Source organism: Kryptolebias marmoratus, linkage group LG3 (genome assembly GCF_001649575.2).
Source record: "Kryptolebias marmoratus isolate JLee-2015 linkage group LG3, ASM164957v2, whole genome shotgun sequence".
Taxonomy (NCBI): domain Eukaryota; kingdom Metazoa; phylum Chordata; class Actinopteri; order Cyprinodontiformes; family Rivulidae; genus Kryptolebias; species Kryptolebias marmoratus.
The window spans coordinates 5502586-5523560 of NC_051432.1; the positions used below are offsets into that span (position 1 = coordinate 5502586).

Consider the following 20975-nt stretch of genomic DNA (forward strand, 5'->3'; position numbering starts at 1 on the left):
CTTTGCTTTCTGTCTTGTTTCTGTGGTAGATGATATCGTCTGGCCAGATGGCGATGAGGCTCTGCCTGCAGACGCACAATCACTCATTTCTGCTCTGTTACAGACCAACCCTCTTGTACGGCTGGGTACAGGTACGGCTCTTTGCTTTTATCGAACAAGATGGAAATCACAATTAGCCTGAAAGACATATCAACCAAATATTAATCCATAGTTGAGGTTTTTTTTTTTGCTTTCTTCCCAGAAGAAAATGTTAGAATATTTCCTAGAAGGCATCAAAATACAAAGAAAGTGCTCTTATAATCAATGTGTCCAAGTTTGGTGCATCATTTTAGTTTTGTATAATTTTACAGTAAAATGAAGTAATGAGAACCACTCAGTTCTTCAGGCATCTAACAGAAACAAATCTAACATCGACTTCTGGAAGACTGAGAAAGTTTTTAAAAAGGCAAATCAGAATTCCCTATTGACTGTAAAAAGGCATTAAAATGATTTATTCCACAAAACCTCACTTTGCAGATGCCTTCATGGAGCAAACCTTTTTTTTGTTTTTTGTTTCCCACTGCACAATTCAGCAACAGTAGTTTGCATATAAGACACAGAACAAGCCTTATGCGTTTCTTAAAAAGGTCCTGTGGTGAGACCAAAAATAGACCTTTTTGACAGCAGCAAACAAAAGTATGTTTGAAGCAAAAAAAAAGCAGAATTTTAAAACAAAGAGCATCCCTTCAAACCGAGGAGCAAACAGGTGGACGGTGTTTGGATTGTGTTGGAGTTGGTGGGATAAAATTGAATCAATTAAACACCTGAAAATTTTGTAATCAAGCAACGAAATCAAGATAATGTTTTATGATTATTGTATTGTTATTTTATGCAACTGATGTTCTGTGTGTGTTACAGGTCTGTCTCAATGAGATTACCTGTCTAAATAAAAGAAAAGGAATGAAATGATGATGACTGATGGCTAAGAAACCTGAAAGCACACCGAAGCTGTTGGAGCACTCAGTCTCCTGATCTAAACATCATAAACTAGCCAGTTCATGCAAAAAAAGCTGCAACAATTTCACAGAAATTTTACAGAAAGCTGCTCTTTTTTGAACTTTTCCTAATAAGAAATAGAAAAAACTTATATGGCTGCAAAAAATCAATGTTTAAAAAGTGCTTTTGTCTATAAATAAAAATGGATGTGCTTTCTAAACGTCTGACTTCGGGAAATCCCATACTTTATTGGCATTGACCCAGTGTGGTTATTTCTGTTTTCAGCACAGAGTTTCAGCTTCTAAACTTTCTAAAAGAAATATTATGCAGTTTGTCTGAAAAAAAACAAAACAAATCAGGGTACATTTTAGACTTCTTATTTTGGAAGACAGATCATGTGGTTTGTGTCCCTGCCACCAGGTGGAGCATTTGAGGTGAAAGAGCACTCCTTCTTCTCGGGGCTGGACTGGAACAGCTTGCTGAGGCAGAAAGCAGAGTTTGTTCCTCACCTGGAGTCCGAGGAGGACACCAGCTACTTCGACAGTAAGAGGCTGTTCAGATGGGTTGTTACGAATCCGTTTCCGGAGATTTGACTGCAGGCGGTCGGCTCTGACACCTCTGATCACATTTAGTGGTAAACTGAGTTCCCCAAATCGTTTTGTGATCAGACGCCAGTTACCGCCTTGTATTCACACACACACACACAGCGGGCTGTCAGTGACTAACAAACAGAAGCACCAGCAGGTCTGCTGATGCTTCTGTGTAAATGACAATACATTCAGACTTATGAACTCGATTATTATTTTAATAATAACACAGTTCAGTCATTTGAGTCACATTTTTCTAGCATTGTCTCTTGATGAGCTTAAATACATACTAGATGCAAAATAAGCGAAATAAAAGCACAGATACAATGATTAGTGACTCTACAGAGCTCAGTGTCAGAGCAAAAATTGAAGATTGTAACCTGTAACAATCCACAATGTCATGACAGCCATCAGTTCTTTTCTGTGCATCATCACTGCTGTGTTTAATTAAGTGAATATAATGTGACATAACTCTGCTCAGTGGGGCTGAGTGATGGGACTAAAAATGAATATTGCAATATTTTGAAGCTTTAGCACAATATGTGTCTCTGCAGTTTTTAATCACTGTGTCAGTGTTGAATTCAACAGTACAACATAATGCAGCAGTAACCTTTGACTCACAGATGTTAATCCTCTGACCCTCGTTCCTTCTCTGGAATAAAAAAAAACAACCAGACTGAACACCAGACATCAGAACCGTGTTCAACAATCAGGTTTATAGAGAACAGTCGTTAAAAGCTGCTTAGGTTTTTCACACCTGAGTCTTCTCAGAGGCAACGTTGCTCATTTGCTGTCTCCGAAAGAAATCTCTAAATCACTCACTTCCGAAACATAAACACAGAAGCCCACTGCAGTTTTCTAGAGGAGGCAGGGGTCTTCAGGGGTCTTCAGGATGGGATTAGAAGAAAAGTTGGGAAAAAGTAAACTAGTGAATTACAGGCACATGGCTAAAAACAAACTGCTGATTAGATTTATATTTGATATTTGCAATATAGTTATTTTTGATATTGCAGGAGAAAAAAACTCTCAAATATATTCAATATACTGCCCAGCATTATCATTCAGACTGTTTTGTGGTTGACAGCAGATCGTTGCTTCCAGTGACCACAGTGGGTCCAAAAACAATCAGGACAAGCATTAAACCAAAGAGAAACTCAGCCATACAATGTCCTGTAATCCACTTTGATTATTAAAATTCAGACAAAATGAACATTTAATTTGAGAAATATGTTGATCAACAGTTCATTAAAACCTTTAGCCAAAAAAACCCCAAAACAGAACAAACAAAAAAAAAGTCATATTTTCAGAATATTCCCAAGTAGATGTTTAATTCTCTTTAATAATTCCACTCTGCTGCTTGTGTGGTTTTACATAAGTTCAGCAGGAGGTCCTCCAACTTGGCTCAGGACAGATTATGTTCAGACTAAACGTATGTAGATAAAAAGAACCACCTCCTATGGTAGACTGATGGAAAACATTTTCAATGCACAGAGAGGGAGTTCAGACGTGTTTTAGCGCTATCCAAGCTAAAAACTTGTTTTAAAGGACGAACCCGAACAAGCTGTAAGTGTTTCTGGATTTATATCGTTAACAAACAAAGTTTATGGGTTGTGCAGTTATTTTCCTCCTCTGTTCCAGTCATCACCTTGAAATGACACCTCTCTCCTCCCTCACTCTCCTGTCTGCCAGCTCGCTCAGATCGTTATCACCACATCAATACGTACGACGAGGATGACACCAACGATGATGAGCCGGTGGAGATCAGACAGTTCTCCTCTTGCTCTCCTCGCTTCAGTAAGGTACGACTCTGCCTCTTTGTTACCCTCCGACGTTTCATCTCTCACAGTTTTCTCATTTTCACCGTGTCGACCCATGGCGCAGATGTGCCACCTGAGATCTCATGACAGGAGGAGATGAGGAATAAAGTAGGTCACGCTGCACAAACACACTCCTCAAGGCTGGATCCAGAATCAAACGTGGAGTTAAATAATGAAGTCCATGTGGGCTGTCTAACAGCAACACCATTTATCTTTTGTTTCTTGTCTCCAGTTTTTATTTTAGGGCACCTAGAGCTCACAAATCTCCACTTGAATTCCTCAAACATCTACCTGTTTGCATTAGGTGCCCTACAACCAACACATCTTTTAATCATATTTAGGTTTTTATTCAGTTTGGGTATTTGCCTCTTTAGTTTAGTTGCATGCTTTTTTTCTCACATCATGTTCAGAATTGCTTCCTTCTCCTATTTGTTTATCTCACTTCACCTTCCTTTTATCATTTCCCTTTTTCTCCCACTCAAGTTTGGGTTACTGACTGTGTTTTTTAAATCAAAAGTGTCTCAGCAGAAGGAGCTTTTAACTAGAGGGCTGTGCAATTCAGACAGAATTTTAGTGAGTCTTCAAGCAAAAAAATAAAAATAACTACAAATAATCTGCCGTTAGCTTCCCACTTAGTCAAACTAAACTTTGCAACTTTGGCTTCTCAACACTGATGTTTGTCACTATTTTTGACATTGGAGGTATCAAAACTATTATTATGGAATTAAACAGCAGAGAAACATTATTGTTCTTGTCTTTTTGAAAGCTGTTAGGTTGTTTTTTTATTTCCTTTCCTCTATGGTTTCTGTATTTTTTGGTTGTTTTTGAATTTTATTTCATTCATTTTTATGACAACGTAAGCACACAATAAAGCATGTAGTCTTAATGGTCAAATTTATTTTGTTAAGTGCGTAAACTGTTAATTTTTCACCCTTTACGACAACATAATGTCGTGGTTTCACTGAGGGATGAACCAGGAATGCAGGATGACACAAGGTACTCCTGAAATACTGAAACTATTTATTTTAAAGAACAAAAAACAAAAAGCTGATGTAGCAGCATAAACTCAAGACACAAGGAGATTGGGGAACTAACACAGAGAGGAAACCAGCAGAGATGGATCAGAATATATAGGCTGGGGCTGATGAGGAAGTTTGGACACAGGTGCCTGATTACAAACTGAGGACAGGTGTGGATGGGTGTGGCAGGCTGACAGGGGAAAAATACTGACTGAGGGAGGAGGTGGCAGACAACACAGGGAGCAAAACTGAACACAACAATCAAAACTGATCCCACAGAAATACAGGAACACAGGAGCGAGAACAGATCTACAAGAACACACAGAACCCATGAAGCAAACAGAACTACTGATCCCACAAAACAGAACATAATCATAAGACCTAACACAAAAGATTACTGAAGAATAACTAGAAAAACACAGATCCTGACACATAAAAAGTTGCTCCTAGGTCTGAGCTGTAAACAGGACGAACATGCGTTCATTTTTAAAAAGCTCTTCATGCCTCTGATGGCTTTTGGTTTCATCCTTCTCCTTCCTGGCTTGTAAATCGACACAGACCCCGTGTTATAACCTCGTCTTAATTTAACTCCACTCCTCGGGGGCCGCTGAACTGCATGTTTTAGATGTGTTCTTGCTTTAAATGGATGACTAGTGGACATGCTCCTGGAGAACTTGATGATTTGGTGAGGAGCTAATCAAACCATTTGAGTCAGGTGTGTTGGAGCAGAAAAACCTGAAACTTCCCGGACAGCAGCCCTCGAGGCCTGGAGTTTGACCCCCTGTTCTAAGAGAAAACCTAATAAGTATAAACTAAAACCGGATACCAAAACAGAGCCGATGAAACTGGCATGTGTGCATGTGGACAAATGAAGGGTAGGCAACTAACAATCAAAATATACTGAATATTAATTATATATTGCCTGATCAGCAAGAGCATAAATTAGCTTTCTCTCAACATGTTTCTACTGAGATTTTTATTACAATAGAATGAAGTTGCATCTTTAAAAAGTTTCTCCAATAAACTAAACAGTATGTACAGTGGTTAACATTGTTTTGGTTTTCCTCCTGATAAGACAGCTGGGTCTTTAGCTGCTACTTGTTTCCATGGTGCGCTTATGAACATCCTGTAGGCTTCCTTTAATACAGCTCGTCTCGCTGTCCTCCCCCACACAGTGTTACTCTGAACATAATGAGAGCCTTACAAATCACAAAAATAAAAAGGCCCCGTGTCAGTAATATTTTATCACAGTTACATAGTTTAATCAAGCTTACAGTCTGGTGTCACAGAAAATAAAACCACTGCTTTATGGTTTTTAATTTTACCACCTAATTAGTATCAGTCTTAGCCTCATTGGTGACACGGGCTGTAAAAGGCAGAAAAATGGTAAATTTGGATTTAAGCTGCCAGTAGTGTAAAGGATGGCAGAAAATCTGAAAGCAAGTTTATTTGTCAGAACAACAAAAGCGCTGCAATTGGGGGGGAAAGCTGAAAGAATAATAGCAGATAAAAAAATCGTGGCGAACTGTGTCAGAGAACAAGACAGGACCGACTTAGATGAGCAAAGACAGCAGCGAGGATCTGACAAACATGAACCGAAAATCAGGCAGCGTTTACTCTGAGACAGTGAAGAAAGATCAAAAGATGGTAAGGAAACGAAATGTCTCAGGGTATTTAAGATATTTTGCTTGTATTTCTTATTTTAAGGCAACAAAAAAGCAGCAACAAGTAAAAATAGGCCAATTTAACCAATTTTGTAAGGTTTTAATTTATCAGTTTACTGTGAGGGCTAAATGGAGTCCTCCTCAGACACATTTTTTAGTCCTTTTTTCAGTCAAACACCTTATTTTTAATAAGGACACACAATCTGATCCAGAACCACAACCTACCTGACTCTTAAAGCTGTATTTGTGCCACTGGTTTTTCCTTGAATGGCTTTCATGTGAAAATAAAATATACTGTATTCAAATAAAATATATCTGCTTGTGCTTCTTAAAGTTGTGCAATAATTATGACCAACTCATGACTCTTTGTCAACAACTTAGTAATTAGTTTCAAATTTGCATCTTTTCAATATTTGCATTAATGTTCAAACATTAGATTTTTCATATGTTAGCGTGTTTTCCTCAGTTAACACTCCTGCACAGTCGTTCAGGCAAAATAACAACCAAACTCTTTTCATTTAGAAATAAAAACAAGGAAAAGTTTTGTAGTTAACATTAATATTAACAAAGACAGCAAATAATGTGAGAGCAGAATTTCAAAGAAACACAGCTTTCTAACAAAATGGCTTCCCACTACTCAGTATTTGCATCTAATGAATAAAATGTGACACCAATAACAATGAATGTTGGGTATAAACCCCTCAAGCTGAAATACCAAAGTTTGTTTAATTGGAGAAATTAAATTTGTCTTAGACACAAACCTTTTAACATCAGGCTTGACAGCTGTGAGGCCTTTTCACAAGCATTGATAATAATAATAATTTGTTTGTTAACATCAAGGGCTGCCCCTCAGTAAATTTTGTCAGTTTCTCTGCCTTATAAGATAGAAAGTAATGCTGACAAACTTACTGGCATCACTCAAAATGAAACACAGCTGCTGAGTTTAAGTTGAAATGTAAATGTTTTTCATACAGAATTATTATAAGCTAACAAATAAGAACAGAAGCCGTGAAAACCCATAAATGCTGTAGATATCTTTATAACATAATTAACGGGTCATAATGATCTCTGGTGTGACCGTGTCCTCCTGCAGGTCTACAGCAGCATGGAGCATCTTTCTCAGCTGGAGCAGAAAGCTCCAAACTCTGCGTCCCGTCGGGAGCACAAGGGCCCACGGGAGGACAAGGTGGCCAAGAGGGAGAGCCTAGGCAGCTTCAGCATGAGAGAGAAGAGCTGGAGGACTGGGTCTCCTGAGATGTGAGTGGTGGGCAGCTTTGGACGAGACGTTTTAAAGGTTCCCTAATAAGTGTGACACAATGAGGTTTGGTGGTCATTACACCTGACTAAGAGGCTGTATGTGGGTGTTCAAAGAGAAATTTATATGAGGGTTTGTTTTTCTAGTTTCCATGTAAAGACTTTTGTTCTACCTCTTTAAAAGCAAACTTTTTCATATAAAAAAAAGTAACAAGCAGCAGATTTGTTCTTTAAAGTTTACAAAGACAAGAAGTTAGAAGAACGTTTTGTCCAGTAGTGCCAAACTTTTTGATACCCGAGCCAAAAAGCAGGCCACAAAGGTTGAAATTATTAATTAAAAAACAATTAATAATTTATTTCCATTTTAAACTTTCAACAACAATATAAACACATAGTAGCTTAACGAAAGGACAGAAGTATACTAATTTTGGTGGAAACAAGTTTGAAATCGTAGATCCAAAGCCTCGGAACAATTTACCTTTTAAAAACAAAAGCATATATTTCCTTTGATTTGTCAGGTCTGTTGTTTTCTTGTGCTTGTAAAGTACACTTTAGTCTGTTCCCTGAAACCAAGGTGTCATATTTGTCATGGATCGGGGGAGTTGGTCGAACCTAAAATGCAGGCAGACACAGAGGAACTCAAAGTAAAAACTCATTTATTTACAATAACAACAACAAATGGCCGACATGGCAGCAACAGAAAACTAAATAGCAAAAACTTACCAAATCCCAGGGTTGCAAAGACACGAGGAAAACCAGACAGCACATAGAAGTGAAAATGAACCGGCCGGTAAGTGAGGAAGATGACCGGGTTTTAAAGACTGAGGGTAACGAGTCAGCAGAAACAGGTGACTGATTACTAACAAGGGAAAGGTGTGGATGGTGAGGCACAAGGAACACAGAGAAAACATACTAAACACAGGAGAAATAAACTAAACACAGGGAACAAAAGAAACATGAAACAATAAACCCAATACAAAAGCAAACCCAAAGATACCAAAATCCGGACAATATTAGACACTTTTCTTTCGAAAACAGTCACTCAATCAGAGGTTGTGAGAAACTGACAATTATGTGGCATAATTCCACCTCAGTCTGTAGGATATAGATTAGGACTGAAGTTTATTTAAAATTTGTATACAAGATAATTCAGTCTATATTTTATCTCCATTAGGAATAAAAAGGAAAAAAGGCGTGCCATGTTGTGCCGCACACATTTATTTTTCATTTATTCCACAGCGCATAGAATAAATCTGCAGCAACTTTCCATTATGATTCATTTTCGCCCTCAGCCCATTACCATTTTAATTAAGGAATTTATTCAACACAAACATCATTTATATCACCTCATTCCGTTGCATTTTCACCCCAGTTGTTGCTCATCTTTTTACACATGCCAGCAGCACGTTAGAGCGTCAGGACTCGGTCTGTCAGCTGGGGAACGTTAAAACTTGCTCTGTTTATTCATGTTCACCTCGAGATTAACTCTGATAACTTAGAGTTCTACATTTACAGTTTATTTTAGGCTTTGGTTTATTTTAGGTAATATTTTTGGTTAAGGTTTTAAACAGTTATCATCTTACAGTTTTTGAACAACTTCCGTTTGGAAAAATTGTTTAATTCTGACAGGACTGATGAGCTAATGGCTGGTCAGGGGGAAGACCAAAATGGATCGCTGCCATCTTAAAACAGCTCCAGTCTCAAAACCTTTATATCGGTTCATGCGAATGTTGTTTCACGAACTTTACATCACTGTCAATTTTGCAATTTATGGTTTTATACATTGAGTTTTTTTCTAACAGCTAGGTTTAGTCTGGGTCACTTCCAGCAAGAAGATAGTAATAATTCGGCCAAAATAATTGTGTAAAGCATTATAGACGGCAGCGAAAAGGTTTAAATAATAGCATTTGCATGAATTACTGTGAAATTTCAAAAATTAAGAGTTGATTAAAGTTGGCAAAACCCACATTGTAATGAGGTCCACCATTAGAACCATATTGACAAGCTAATATCGGTTTATCAGAGTGAACCCATGTTCAACACCAATTAAGTCATCCTAAAACAACTCCAATCTTCAAAATTTCATAGCAGCTCATAAAAAACACTTATTTAACCCTTTACACCACCAGCAGTTTTGTATTACACTGCTATATAGACTGAAATTTAATAAACTTTTTGTTGAAAGTGTGTCAGGCTGCACGATAAGGGCTACAGTTAGCTGTTCCTGCTATTTGTGTTTCCAAATAACTACTGAATTCTCCCTAAATACCTATGTGTTGTGAAATTGATGGCAGTGTAACAGTCTAAGAAGTAGGCCTGGCTTGAACTAGCCTTTAGCTTGTCAATTCAGTCAGAATAAACTATTTTTCCAAACTGAGGTTGTTCAAAAAGCTATCTACAACAGGCAAGATATTACTTGTTTACAATTTTGACACAGAACCCCATTTGAAAAGTCAAAAATATACCTTTAAATTTTCTCGTGTCTCTATTATGACAAAATAAAACTGAAGTTGGGACATTTCCATCAGCCTCCATCTTACTGTGTGTTTGGTCCAAATTAGGCAGATTCTCTCGTGGTAAAACATTCGAATGGTGATGACGTTAAACATCATACCGAACATGAGACTGATTACTTTGGGTCTGTTTATTGTCCTCGTCACACAGGAAGCGGCTGTCTTGTTCAGAGTCTCTGTACACAGAGGGGGACGCGAGCCCTCCGCTTGGTGCCAGGCGCCGTTTCTCAGCTTTGATGGATACGCATCGTTTTGCCTCCCCTCTGGAAGGCGAGCAGGATTTCTTGTCCCGCCAGAACTTCATGAAGGTCCGCGGAACCTCGCTGGACGGGAGCACCGTCTCCTCACCGAGCCTCCTGGAGCACAGGGTCAATCTGAAGGAGTTAAATGGAGCAGGTTTGTGAAAATAAATGGGAGGGAAATACTAAAACCTCAGAAGCCGAGTTAAATAAAGTGCAACTTCTACGTAATTCTGACTCCTCACAGACAAACCCTCCAGACCAGGAGAGACTCCAGCCATCGGCACATTATCCCCAGGTCCTGCTGCAGCCAGTCGAGATGTGATCACTCCTCTTTATGACCCTCTGGGACCCCGAGCCACCAACGACCTGGTCCACCGCAGGGCACGCCACCAACATTTGTCCGGTGATGGAGAGAAGCGCAACTCCAGACAAGGCAACAAGGTCATTAAGTCAGCCTCTGCCACAGCTCTGTCTGTCATCATCCCATCAGGTGAGAGGCACAAGAACCTGCAATAAAGAAATTCTTTAGACAAATGCTGATGCATGCAGTGTATCATCTCTGTTCTTACCTTCTTGCTGCCTCCAGTGGACCAACACGGTGGCTTCTCTCCACTGGCCAGCCCCATGTCTCCCCACTCTTTCTCCTCCAACCCGTCGTCCCGTGACTCGTCACCCAGCAGGGACTTCTTCCCTGCAGTCAGTGTTCTGCGCTCCCCGATCACCATCCATCGCTCAGGGAAGAAGTACGGCTTCACGCTACGGGCCATCAGGGTCTACATTGGAGACAGTGACATCTACAGTGTGCATCACATTGTTTGGGTAAGAAGCTTATAACGAATTGAATGATGGTCAAAGCTTAATTTTTTTGAAGCTGAGGTGGCATCAGACAGATCAGTGAGTTCAGTGAAAGTTAAGGGAGGAACTTAGGTGTAAAGCAGGTTTAGAAAGCTGTGGTTCTAATCAAACATTTGAACCATCTGACCGAGACAGCCTGTTGTGCAGTTTGCTAAAAAAGAAAGGGATAAGTGGTCAGATAGAGGACATGACAGTGTCATGCCTAAAAGAAATGATCTACAGCAGATAAACAGTATCTGAAAGTCATGTCTTTAAAAGCCAGGAACAAATCCAGCAAAGACCCGAGAGAGTCCTCATCTGTGTCAGGTTTTTAGCTGATAACCTTCTGTGAATCACCTTATTAGTTCATGTGCCACCCTCAGTTATCTTTTGTATTTTTCACAAGTTTAAATATAGAAATGGGAACAAAATGTGTCTTTGTGCCAGACTGCAGGTCACAAAGTGCTTAAAGATCCCATCTAAAATTGGTTACTTTAGATGTCATGATCCTGGGGTTTGTTTTGCTGCTTTGAGTTAATTTCTTTGTAATTAAATTCATATTAGGTCATTTTTTCTTTGTTTTATTTTGAGATTCCCTATGTTCAGCTTGTTTTCTTTATTGGTCGTAGTTTCCTTAGTGAGTCTTGTCTTTACTTTTATCAGTCAGACCCATTGTTAACGTACCTACCTGAACTAGTTATCTCTTTCAGCCTTCTTATACTCCTGTTCACTCATCATACTGCATTATAGTCTGTGGTTACCACCTCTGTATTTGAGATGTTTATCTTTTTGTGTGTGGCTTCAGTTTTTATTATTTTATTAGTTATTTTTGCTGACATGTCAGCTTTGGGAGGTTTTTTAGCAACCCTCCCGTGGCCTTCAGGTCAAATGGACCAGAAGTTACAAGGGCTTCTCTTCTTGTCTTCAATTACAAGAGCTTCAGGAGGGTTAATAAAACAGTTCCTTTATTGTCCATGTTCACATTTCTTGGTGCACACACTTCTACATCACAACAATAAGTTATGTCTCGAGACAACACTGATTATCCCTTGAGTTTAGGAGCTCTTTTTACACCTAAATAATTAATAGGTCCGAGTTATGTGGCTCAATATACCAAAAACATGGGCTGAAAATGAGTGAAACAGCAGCTTAAGTGTAAACAAATCTTTTGAAAGACCTTAAGAAACACAAAGAAATGTTGATCAAGACAACTTCAAAAGGTTACAAGAAAGTCTGACTGCTTAGCAGCAAACATGTAAAAAACTCTAAACCTTTTGCACAGTAGTGTACACCATATGAACGGCAAACTTTTGGTTCATCTGGAAATATGAGTAAACATCAACCCTGTCAGATTTGGTGGTCTGATGTAAACTGTTTACTGGCAGCACGTGGAGGACGGCGGCCCCGCCCAGGAAGCTGGCCTGTGTGCAGGTGATCTCATCACTCACGTCAATGGCGAACCTGTCCACGGTTTGGTCCACACTGAAGTGGTCGAACTCATCCTAAAGGTTGGCATCAGCAATCATACTCCTCCTCAGTTATGTTTGTAGGTACTACGAATAGATTATTAACGTGTTGTCACTGTGGAGCTCAGGCTGAGTGGGAATAAATTGACACTGGATGATTATAAGCCTCGTAACAGAATCATTTATTGTGATCTGTTCAGAGTGGTAACAAGGTGACAGTGACCACCACGCCTTTTGAGAACACCTCCATCAAAGTGGGCCCCGCCCGTAAGGCCAGCTACAAGTGTAAGATGGCCCGACGAAACAAGAAGACCGTGGGCAAGGAAGGCCAGGACAGGTAGGAGCTGACCCAGCTGCATCACTGCATGAACTTCTTACCAAAGCCTCAGCTAAATGTTTTAAAAGCAGGTTTGCTATTGCAGGAAATGATTTTGTGAAAGTTAATTTTCCTAAAATGTGGCTTGATCTTCTTCTAAGTCGGAGTTATTAACAAACACAATCTGTCTTAATAAATAACACAGATTTGTGTTGGTATTTAAAACTTTAAGCTCTTACTCCCTGCTCTGGCTTAGATAAGGAAAGTGATTTCCTGTGTTAGTAGGTTTTATACCTCCTTAGCAATAACATTCTCCACCAGAAGGTTCTTTTAGCTGCTGATGAGACTTCCGTAAGCATGACTTTAAGTACAATTCCTCTCACAAAACTGTTTTATTGTGTAACGACTTCAGGGATGTCTTGATTGAACAGCTCTGTTTCGCTCATGTCCAAGTATCTCATTTAGATAAAGGTCAGAACTCCATGATTTTATAGATTTGGTTTTTGATTTTTTTTGGCACGCTTTGGGCCTCTGCATCCTCCAGCCTCCTTTTAGATGTCAGATTTTGGACTTTTGCCCCAATACTTTCCAATTAAAAGTCTTGTTACAGTTTGGATTTATTTTCTTTTCACAATCACTGTAAGGCTTTCAGGTACTCTAGTCGTGCCTCTCTGTTTGTGTTCACATAAAAAAGGGGAGTTTTAGGTGTCGTTTGATGCTTTTTTCTTTAAAAATACACCAAGTGTACAAGAATACAAGTGTATTCAAGCTTCCAAGTTTATTTTACAGCTAGTTTTTCTGCTGGAAATCATGCAAGTTAATTAAAAAAAGATGTTCTGGTCAAATGTGAAGATTTTTTTACTTAGGATTAGAATTGTTAAATCAATATATTTAATAAATTGAATGGTTAAGTGAAAATTTATCCCTGAATAAACAGTTTGTGATTAAACTTGACATTTACGTTTCTAACATTTAATATACATCTAAATATGGGACAGTGACTGACTTAATATGACGGCATGATTTTTGATTTCTTATTTGTTGACAGTCTAACGTTTATATTACTTTATATCGTACATCCATATATATATATATATATATATATATATATATATATATATATATATATATATATATATATAGTAGGATAATGACTGCTGTTTAAATGTATTAAATTACTTTTATTCTTTCTGTTCTTATTCTCTGTCTACCATTCAGTAAGAAGCGCAGCTCCTTGTTCCGTAAGATCACAAAGCAGTCCAATCTCCTCCACACCAGCCGCAGTCTGTCCTCGTTGAATCGCTCTCTGTCCTCCAGTGAGAGTCTTCCTGGCTCCCCAACACACAGCCTGTCCGCCCGCTCCCCGACTCAGGGCTACCGCTCCACCCCTGAGCCCTCCTACCTGGGTGTGGTGTTTAAAATATGCAATCAATTTAATCAGCAACAAAGATAGCTTTTTTTGTTGACATTTTCACTTATGTTCTCTGCTTTGTTCAGGTGCTTCGTCCCAGAGCAGCTCTCCGGCCTCTAGCACGCCAAACTCCCCCTCTCCCTCTCAGCACATGAGGCCCAGCTCCCTGCACGGTCTCTCCCCAAAGCTCCACCGCCAGTATCGCTCTGCTCGCTGTAAGTCTGCTGGTAACATCCCACTGTCCCCCCTGGCCCACACGCCTTCCCCAACTCAGTCTTCCCCTCCTCCCTTGCCAGGCCACACTATAGGAAGCTCCAACACCACCCAGTCCTTCCCTGCCAAGCTCCATTCCTCTCCACCGGTGGTCCGCCCCCGGCCGAAGAGCGCCGAGCCCCCGCGGTCGCCTCTTCTCAAGCGGGTGCAATCGGCGGAGAAGCTGGGCTCACCTCTGACCCAGTCCAATTCTACGGGAGGGCTTGGGGGTCCGCTGAGGAAGCACAGCCTGGAGGTGCAGCACTCCGAGTACCGCAAAGACGCCTTCCTCTGTGAGCTCGGGCTCCAGAGCCTGTTGGAGACAGAAGGAGAAAATCTGCCACCTAATCCTCCCCCCCTGCCCTTGTCCTCCATATCCCCTGAGACCGGCGTGCTGAAGCCTGCGAGGAGACTCGGAAGACAGGAGTCACCGCTCAGCAGGGAGACTCTACTGGCTGGAAGGGAGAGGGAGGAGAGGGAGAGAGGGAGAGACAGGGAGAAGGAGAGCCGAATAGGAGGAACAGGATGCCAGTCCTCCTTAGCAAGAAAATCTCACGCAAGCGATTTTAACTTGAACTCACAAAGCTCCACACAACGTGAAGAAACCACTAAACCCACAACCCCGAGCATCCCAGTGAAAACTCCAGGAAGTCTGAGTGGACAGTCTCGGCCAGAGAAGATCTACCCGAGTCAGGCAGCATCACCTCCAACAGAACCAGGGTCCAAAAGTGTGTTATCTAACAGCAGAAATATCCAGGAGAAGCAGCAAGCAGGGAAACCTGAACCAAGACAGGAAGGGGACAGCAAGAGCAGGTCTTGTTTGCCAACTGCTGCCTTCAACAAAAGCTTGCCTGCTCCAGAAAAATCCATCAACGCAGCAGTGACAGGAGCTCCTCTGAGCATAAACAAACCTTTTATCAAATCATCAGGTACAGGAAATAGTCTGAGAAAGGCCGACAGCAATGATTCGAGGACTCCAGACCTCGGCTCCAAAAGTCCCAAACTCCCAGCTCGGGTCCTGGCTCCTGTGGTTCCCCCACAGGGGACACCGCTCTCGTTGAGCAAAGTGAGGCAGGGACTTGGCCCTGTCAACTGCTACCGGGGAACCCTGGACTGGGAGGACAAATGTCGCCTGGAGGTGGTGGAGGAGCACTCGCCTTCTCCCTCCCCGTCGCCAACAGCGGTCACACCCTCCCTCTGCGGACCTTCCCTGTGTAAGTCGCGGCCTGTTTCCCCCGGCGACAAGACGAGCTTTGTCAGCCAGCTGACCACGGTGGCCAAAAACGTCCTCGGGCCGATCAAGCTCGGCTCTCAGGAAGGAGCCAAGAGCAAAGAGCTGCAGAGTAAAGCGTCAGAGGAGAAGCAGGGAAGCACAACAGGGAAGTCTGACTCTCCTGCTGGGGCTCGGGTGGCCGTGGGGGGTGCAGTGGTGACCCAGAGTCCTGCTAGCTCCCCGCTGGAGAAAGCTGCAACAGGTAGCAGCCTTCCAAAAATGTGACCCCCGTGGGTTCTTCTTATCAAACTTTGATAAAAGACAAGCAAATAAATAAATGTCTTTTTGCTTGGAAGAACAATAAAACGGAAGACAAGCACTTAAAAACCAATGTACATTCCAGTTTCATAGTATATAAAGTGTTATTTATTAATTCAAATCAAAGACTGAGTCTTACTTAAAACAAGAAGTTAAAAAAAATCAGCTGTAAAGGTGCGTTAACTGTTGGTTTTCTATTACGAATAATTTATTAAGAGTCTTAATGATGTAAGGTGAAACACTATCAGATATATATGTGTGGTTCAATGTGAACGCATGTCATATAGGTATGTACTGTACTTGTCCTAAAAGGTACAAAAGGGTGAAAAAAGTGCTTTACAGATCAAAACATGCTGAATACTGTGAATACCAAATCCAGTCCCACTTCTTTCAGCCAGACCTTTCTGTGTTTTTTATTTTTATTTTTATTGCTTATATTAAGGGACGGTGAAACAGCCAAGTTGTGATATTTACATCAAGCGACACGCACATCTCACCCAGCATCAGTTTAGCCACAGTGTGAAAGCAGCAGGCTGATTAGGCACATTTACTCGTTGTGCAGCAGTCTACCTTCTCTGAACTACATGGAGCCAAAGCAGGCTCTGTTAGTGGATGTCACATCTACACCCCTCTAGCTTACTTTGCCGCAGAGGGCTGCGCAAGAGCGCGTGTTCATCCATTTTGGGTTTTTTCTTCTCTTAATTCCTAGAGGCTGCACCTCGCTGCGGAGGAGAGCAGCAGCGACCGAGCTCAGGCTCCGCACTTATCTCCCCCTCCCAGGAAGGCCACAGCAGCCTTTTCTTCTCCCCTCGAGTCAGAGCGCGTCCGCGAACACACACGTACACACGCGCTTAGAAACATTTGCATCGCCGCAGGAGGCGTCAGGAGCTTATTTTCCATGAATTTTAAATTCGTACACCTTTTGTTGTTCTGCGAACCAGGACACAAGTGTGTTTGTGAGTGAGGAAGTGTACGGCGTGTGTGTTTTATGCTCGTTAACAGAAGCGTGACAGAAGCCAACCTGAATATGTGCGGTTAGGATCCAGTGACTGTTTCAGGTTTTTACTAATAGGACGGGAATCAGGTAAGGAAAACCGTAAGAACATTTTGTGAGCACATAAACAGGAAATGTGAGGGTTGTTTTCTGTCAAAATGTGAAACACTGAAACTCACTGATGTAGCATAAACTGTTTAAGGGCTTTATCGCTTACCTAAAATCTGTGCATACAGACATGTAATATTACTATCAATTGGTTTAAATTAAAAAACATATATCCATAGTATGATCAAAATGACTGGTTAACAGCATTGGGCACTTCAAAGTGATGCTCAGTGTAACAAATTGGTTAAAACGCGATCAGTAACCTCAGCACCAATGCAGATAACTACTCATTGAACAATTTATAATCTCATTTTTCATTCTCCTTTTTGAGCACATATTCTTCCATTGTACATAAGTTTATCCAAATCATTATAGAGCTTGGTGGGAAACAACATGCTTAGAAAGTAGATTAAATAATTTAATCCAGAATAGATTGTTACATTAATTGTTACGTATCACTTTTTACTAGTAGTTTACGCTCACTGACAAAAAATTTATTTTAAAAAGTTAAGCACCCAGACAGAGTGGTGGATATTTAAGTGCACAGTCATATGACTGTACTGAAATGGATAACAGAGTTGGCAGTAGGGTGTGGCACCTCCTCGAGCCTGGGCACATGCAGTGATTCAAAACAGAACAGTTGAATTTGATCTCCAAGCTGATCCCGCATGTTGGGTGGGAAAAGATCAGGAGACCTGTGGGACCACAGGAGGACTTCAACATGGCTGCCCGTAGACATGTGTGTCATGTATGAACGCATGTCTTGCTGAAAGACTGTACCAAGGTGCTGTCTAAGGAAGGGTAAGACATGTAGACGCAGGATGTCACTGATGTAGCACTGTGCCATCAAGGTTCCCCAGATCACTACCAGAGATGACCTGAAGTGACACCCTGTGGCTCCCCACACTGTAAGACCATGAAAAGTTCTGCTGTGTCTCGCCACAACATTGCTATGATTGGTCTTCTCCCCTTTGTGCCGTCGTACTCACACACAATGGTCATTTGTGCTATTGCAGAAACAAGATTCATCTCTGCAGATATGATGCCACTTGTCATCAGTCTATGCCTCCTCGTTATGGCACCATTCCAAATGTGGCCATCTTTGCTCTGTTGTTAATGGCAACCTACACATGAAACAGCAACCCTGTAGTCTGGCTGATATTGGTCGTACATGCAGTGCAGGATAACAAAGGGTTGTTTTCAGGAGCCCGATACCTGTCCAATCTAGATGGCATGGAGTTCTGTAAGGATTGATGCAGAGTACAACAATCTTCCCTTGGTGTGGACTGACTTGGGTGACTGGACATGTTCATAGCATGGGTGGGTGCCCTCACGTACCCACTGATCCCAAGATCAGGCCACTGTGACATCTGTACATCCCACATCCCACATACAAGACTATGTACAATACGATCACCTGTCCTGATAAAACCCACAATGTGACCCCTATCAAACTCCCTCAAGTGCTGGAAATGATGTTTCTATGAGGCAAAATAACTGCTGACTGTCACTTATTGTTTTGATTCATAAATGCTCAGGCAACTACCTGATAACATTTTCTTCACTCGTGATGCCACCTTTTTTGCACTCTGTTCCGCTCCTTTCAAATTGAATTTATTACCGACTTGCATGTGTACCAAAATGGACCATTCCTTCATGGTGCTTAACTTTCTTGTCAGTGAGCGTATTTTTGATTAATTCAGGTCGTACTTGTGCAAAAAGCAGACAGCATTTATTGTATATTTCACAGCAGAGCAGAATTTAAAATACTGAAATGTATTTTTGAATCCAAAAAGCTTCACTCAAATGATTCAGACAGCGCAACACATCCATGTATCCTCAGTGTCCAAGTTTGGTCCTCTTCGTGTGTCCCTTCCCACTTTGGACCCAGTCTACAGTTTTGTTGCTAGAAGCTAACAGAATTGCTTTGTCAGTGCAGAACTCCACAACGAGTGGCTAAAAGCTCCAGTAAGCTGCTGTAAAGTCAAAAAGAAGGAACGGATTTCTGACATATTCAATGTTATCAGTTGAACATAAAACATGTCTGATACAGTTCATGCAGCAGCCAGCGGGGTTCATATTCAACTCACGATTGCCCTCTAGTGGTCCTCAGTGACTGTGTTAAACATATTGAACTGTTTTTTGTTTTGTTTTGTTTTTTTAATGTTTTTAATTTAAGGCCATAGTTTTTCTGCAGAGTGGTTGTTGTTAACCTGACTAAATATGCATTTTTGTTCTGATACAAATATTTGCATTGATTATAAATGAACACTTGGAAAATGTGTTATTTTCTGTTGTGTTCGTCACTTGACTGTTATTTATATCTTGGGAAATCCATGTTGAAATTGCAAATATACTATTGTATACTTAATGTGGCAGAAAGGTTTTTTTTTTATACCTTGATGTAATATTGGAGCCGTCAGATCATCTCTAACCACCTGATAATGAAACAACATACTGTTTCCACTTATAGTACTTTTTTTTTTCTCCAGTCAGTGACATCCAGTGTTATATGTGTTGAACTTTTTTTTTTTAATTATTTGTGTGACTATCAGAGTAAATAGTACAAATGCACTTTATTTGAAAGAAAAACATCTTCAGTTCAATGGCACTGCTTCTAAGCTCCCAGTTACTGTCGAATATGGGTACAAGAAGTGAACACATTATTCCAAGTATGAAAACATGAAAACATTCCTCATTCCACTCTGTTCGCTCAGAGTGTGTTAAGTTGTACCACTGGGGTATATTTTTTATTTGTGGTAGATGTGACTCAATCGCAGACACCTGAAGTGCAGTATGTAGAATAAAGTTTTGAGATTTGTTCAAACACGTTCTGTTGTTTTGGCTGCTGTCTCCTTCTCTTTCTTTTTTGCTTAATAACCGTTTGAATTAGCCTCAGTGTATTAACAGATCTACAAACATTCTTAAACTATTTACATGTCATCGCCCAGACTGCATTGTAAATCCTGGCTCCTTTACTGGGAGGGTTTATTTAACCTGCCAAAGCTGTCAGAACTGAGGGGTTACATAATTTACCACCACACTACAAAAGTACACCGTAACAAGTAAAATTCTTATTCAAAACGTGAGTAAATAAGGAGAATGTGAAAATAAAAGTACTCTACACAGTTGAGCATTCCCTCTGACTTTAAACCAGTAACTGTATTACAGATCAATATTGCTGATGTAGAGATGGACAAATGATAGTTTAACATGTGGAACTATTTTCTCTTTAATTATTATTTTTGTCATTGATCAGCTGTAATATAATTAAATTTATTTTTGTTCATTAGGTTTAGGTTTATCAATTTGTTTGCATTTTATAGATATAGATATAGATATAGATAGATAGTTGCAAACACAGTGATCCACATTTGAGACTTTCTAGTTTTATTTTTAGAAAATGGTTAATTATTAATTGCATTAATTGACACAGCAAATCCATAAATTTACAGGCTCACATTGGGATGTTTGTGGGGCTTCATCTGCAAAACTGAAGGCTGGATGTGTTTGAATTCTGGACCATAATGGAGATGAAGCAGGAAGTGTGTGTATCACACTGTGCTTAGTAGAAACTGGAGCCAGAAAAAGGTTTGGAGGCAATTTTAGATAAATATAGTCCATCAAAATATTATGAATTACATTATTAAAGTAATAAGTATCTGTTGAATTCACCCATAAATTCAACTGTAAAGCTGTATGAGACAAAAAGTGATATTTGCTTCTAAAATAAAGTGGAGTTCTTCACATTTGTACTTGAGTAGAAAATTTGGATAAATGCTCTGTTTTCTAACCCCCAAAATGCCAACCTTATGTTGTCCAGCTTTTCTTCACTGCAACAGGGCGACCATGGTCTGTAAAATGTAACTGAATTATTTATGTAAATGGATGGAAAATCTTTTTTTTAAATTAAATGCCACCTCTCATGCCTAAATTTTTAACTAAGATTATCGTATGTTGAGAAATGATAAAGTTAAAGCTGTTTTGGTCAC

General features: G+C 40.3%; 1 protein-coding gene and 1 long non-coding RNA gene across 5 annotated transcripts in view; one reads left to right on the forward strand and one right to left on the reverse strand.

Moving 5' to 3' along the window:
* Positions 1-20236, forward strand: part of mast1a (microtubule associated serine/threonine kinase 1a) — a 110224-nt gene extending 89988 nt beyond the window's left edge. For 2 of the 4 annotated variants that reach the window (XM_017430493.3, XM_017430494.3), the window contains 11 exons: positions 30-131; positions 1396-1518; positions 3252-3361; positions 7156-7319; positions 9981-10225; positions 10316-10561; positions 10658-10890; positions 12291-12413; positions 12572-12708; positions 13906-14093; positions 14185-15848. In XM_017430493.3, the coding sequence (XP_017285982.1) occupies positions 30-131; positions 1396-1518; positions 3252-3361; positions 7156-7319; positions 9981-10225; positions 10316-10561; positions 10658-10890; positions 12291-12413; positions 12572-12708; positions 13906-14093; positions 14185-15848 (3335 nt within the window). Of the gene's footprint in view, positions 1-29; positions 132-1395; positions 1519-3251; positions 3362-7155; positions 7320-9980; positions 10226-10315; positions 10562-10657; positions 10891-12290; positions 12414-12571; positions 12709-13905; positions 14094-14184 lie in introns of all 4 variants that reach the window. The other 2 variants (XM_017430495.3, XM_017430492.3) reach the window with 2 other exon arrangements.
* LOC112451060 lies at positions 5103-8107 on the reverse strand. Its single transcript, XR_003039810.2, has 3 exons — positions 8040-8107; positions 7795-7928; positions 5103-5597 (listed from the first exon to the last, which is right to left on the reverse strand). It is a non-coding gene; the product is annotated as an uncharacterized LOC112451060 (long non-coding RNA).
* Positions 20237-20975: the final 739 nt, after the last annotated feature.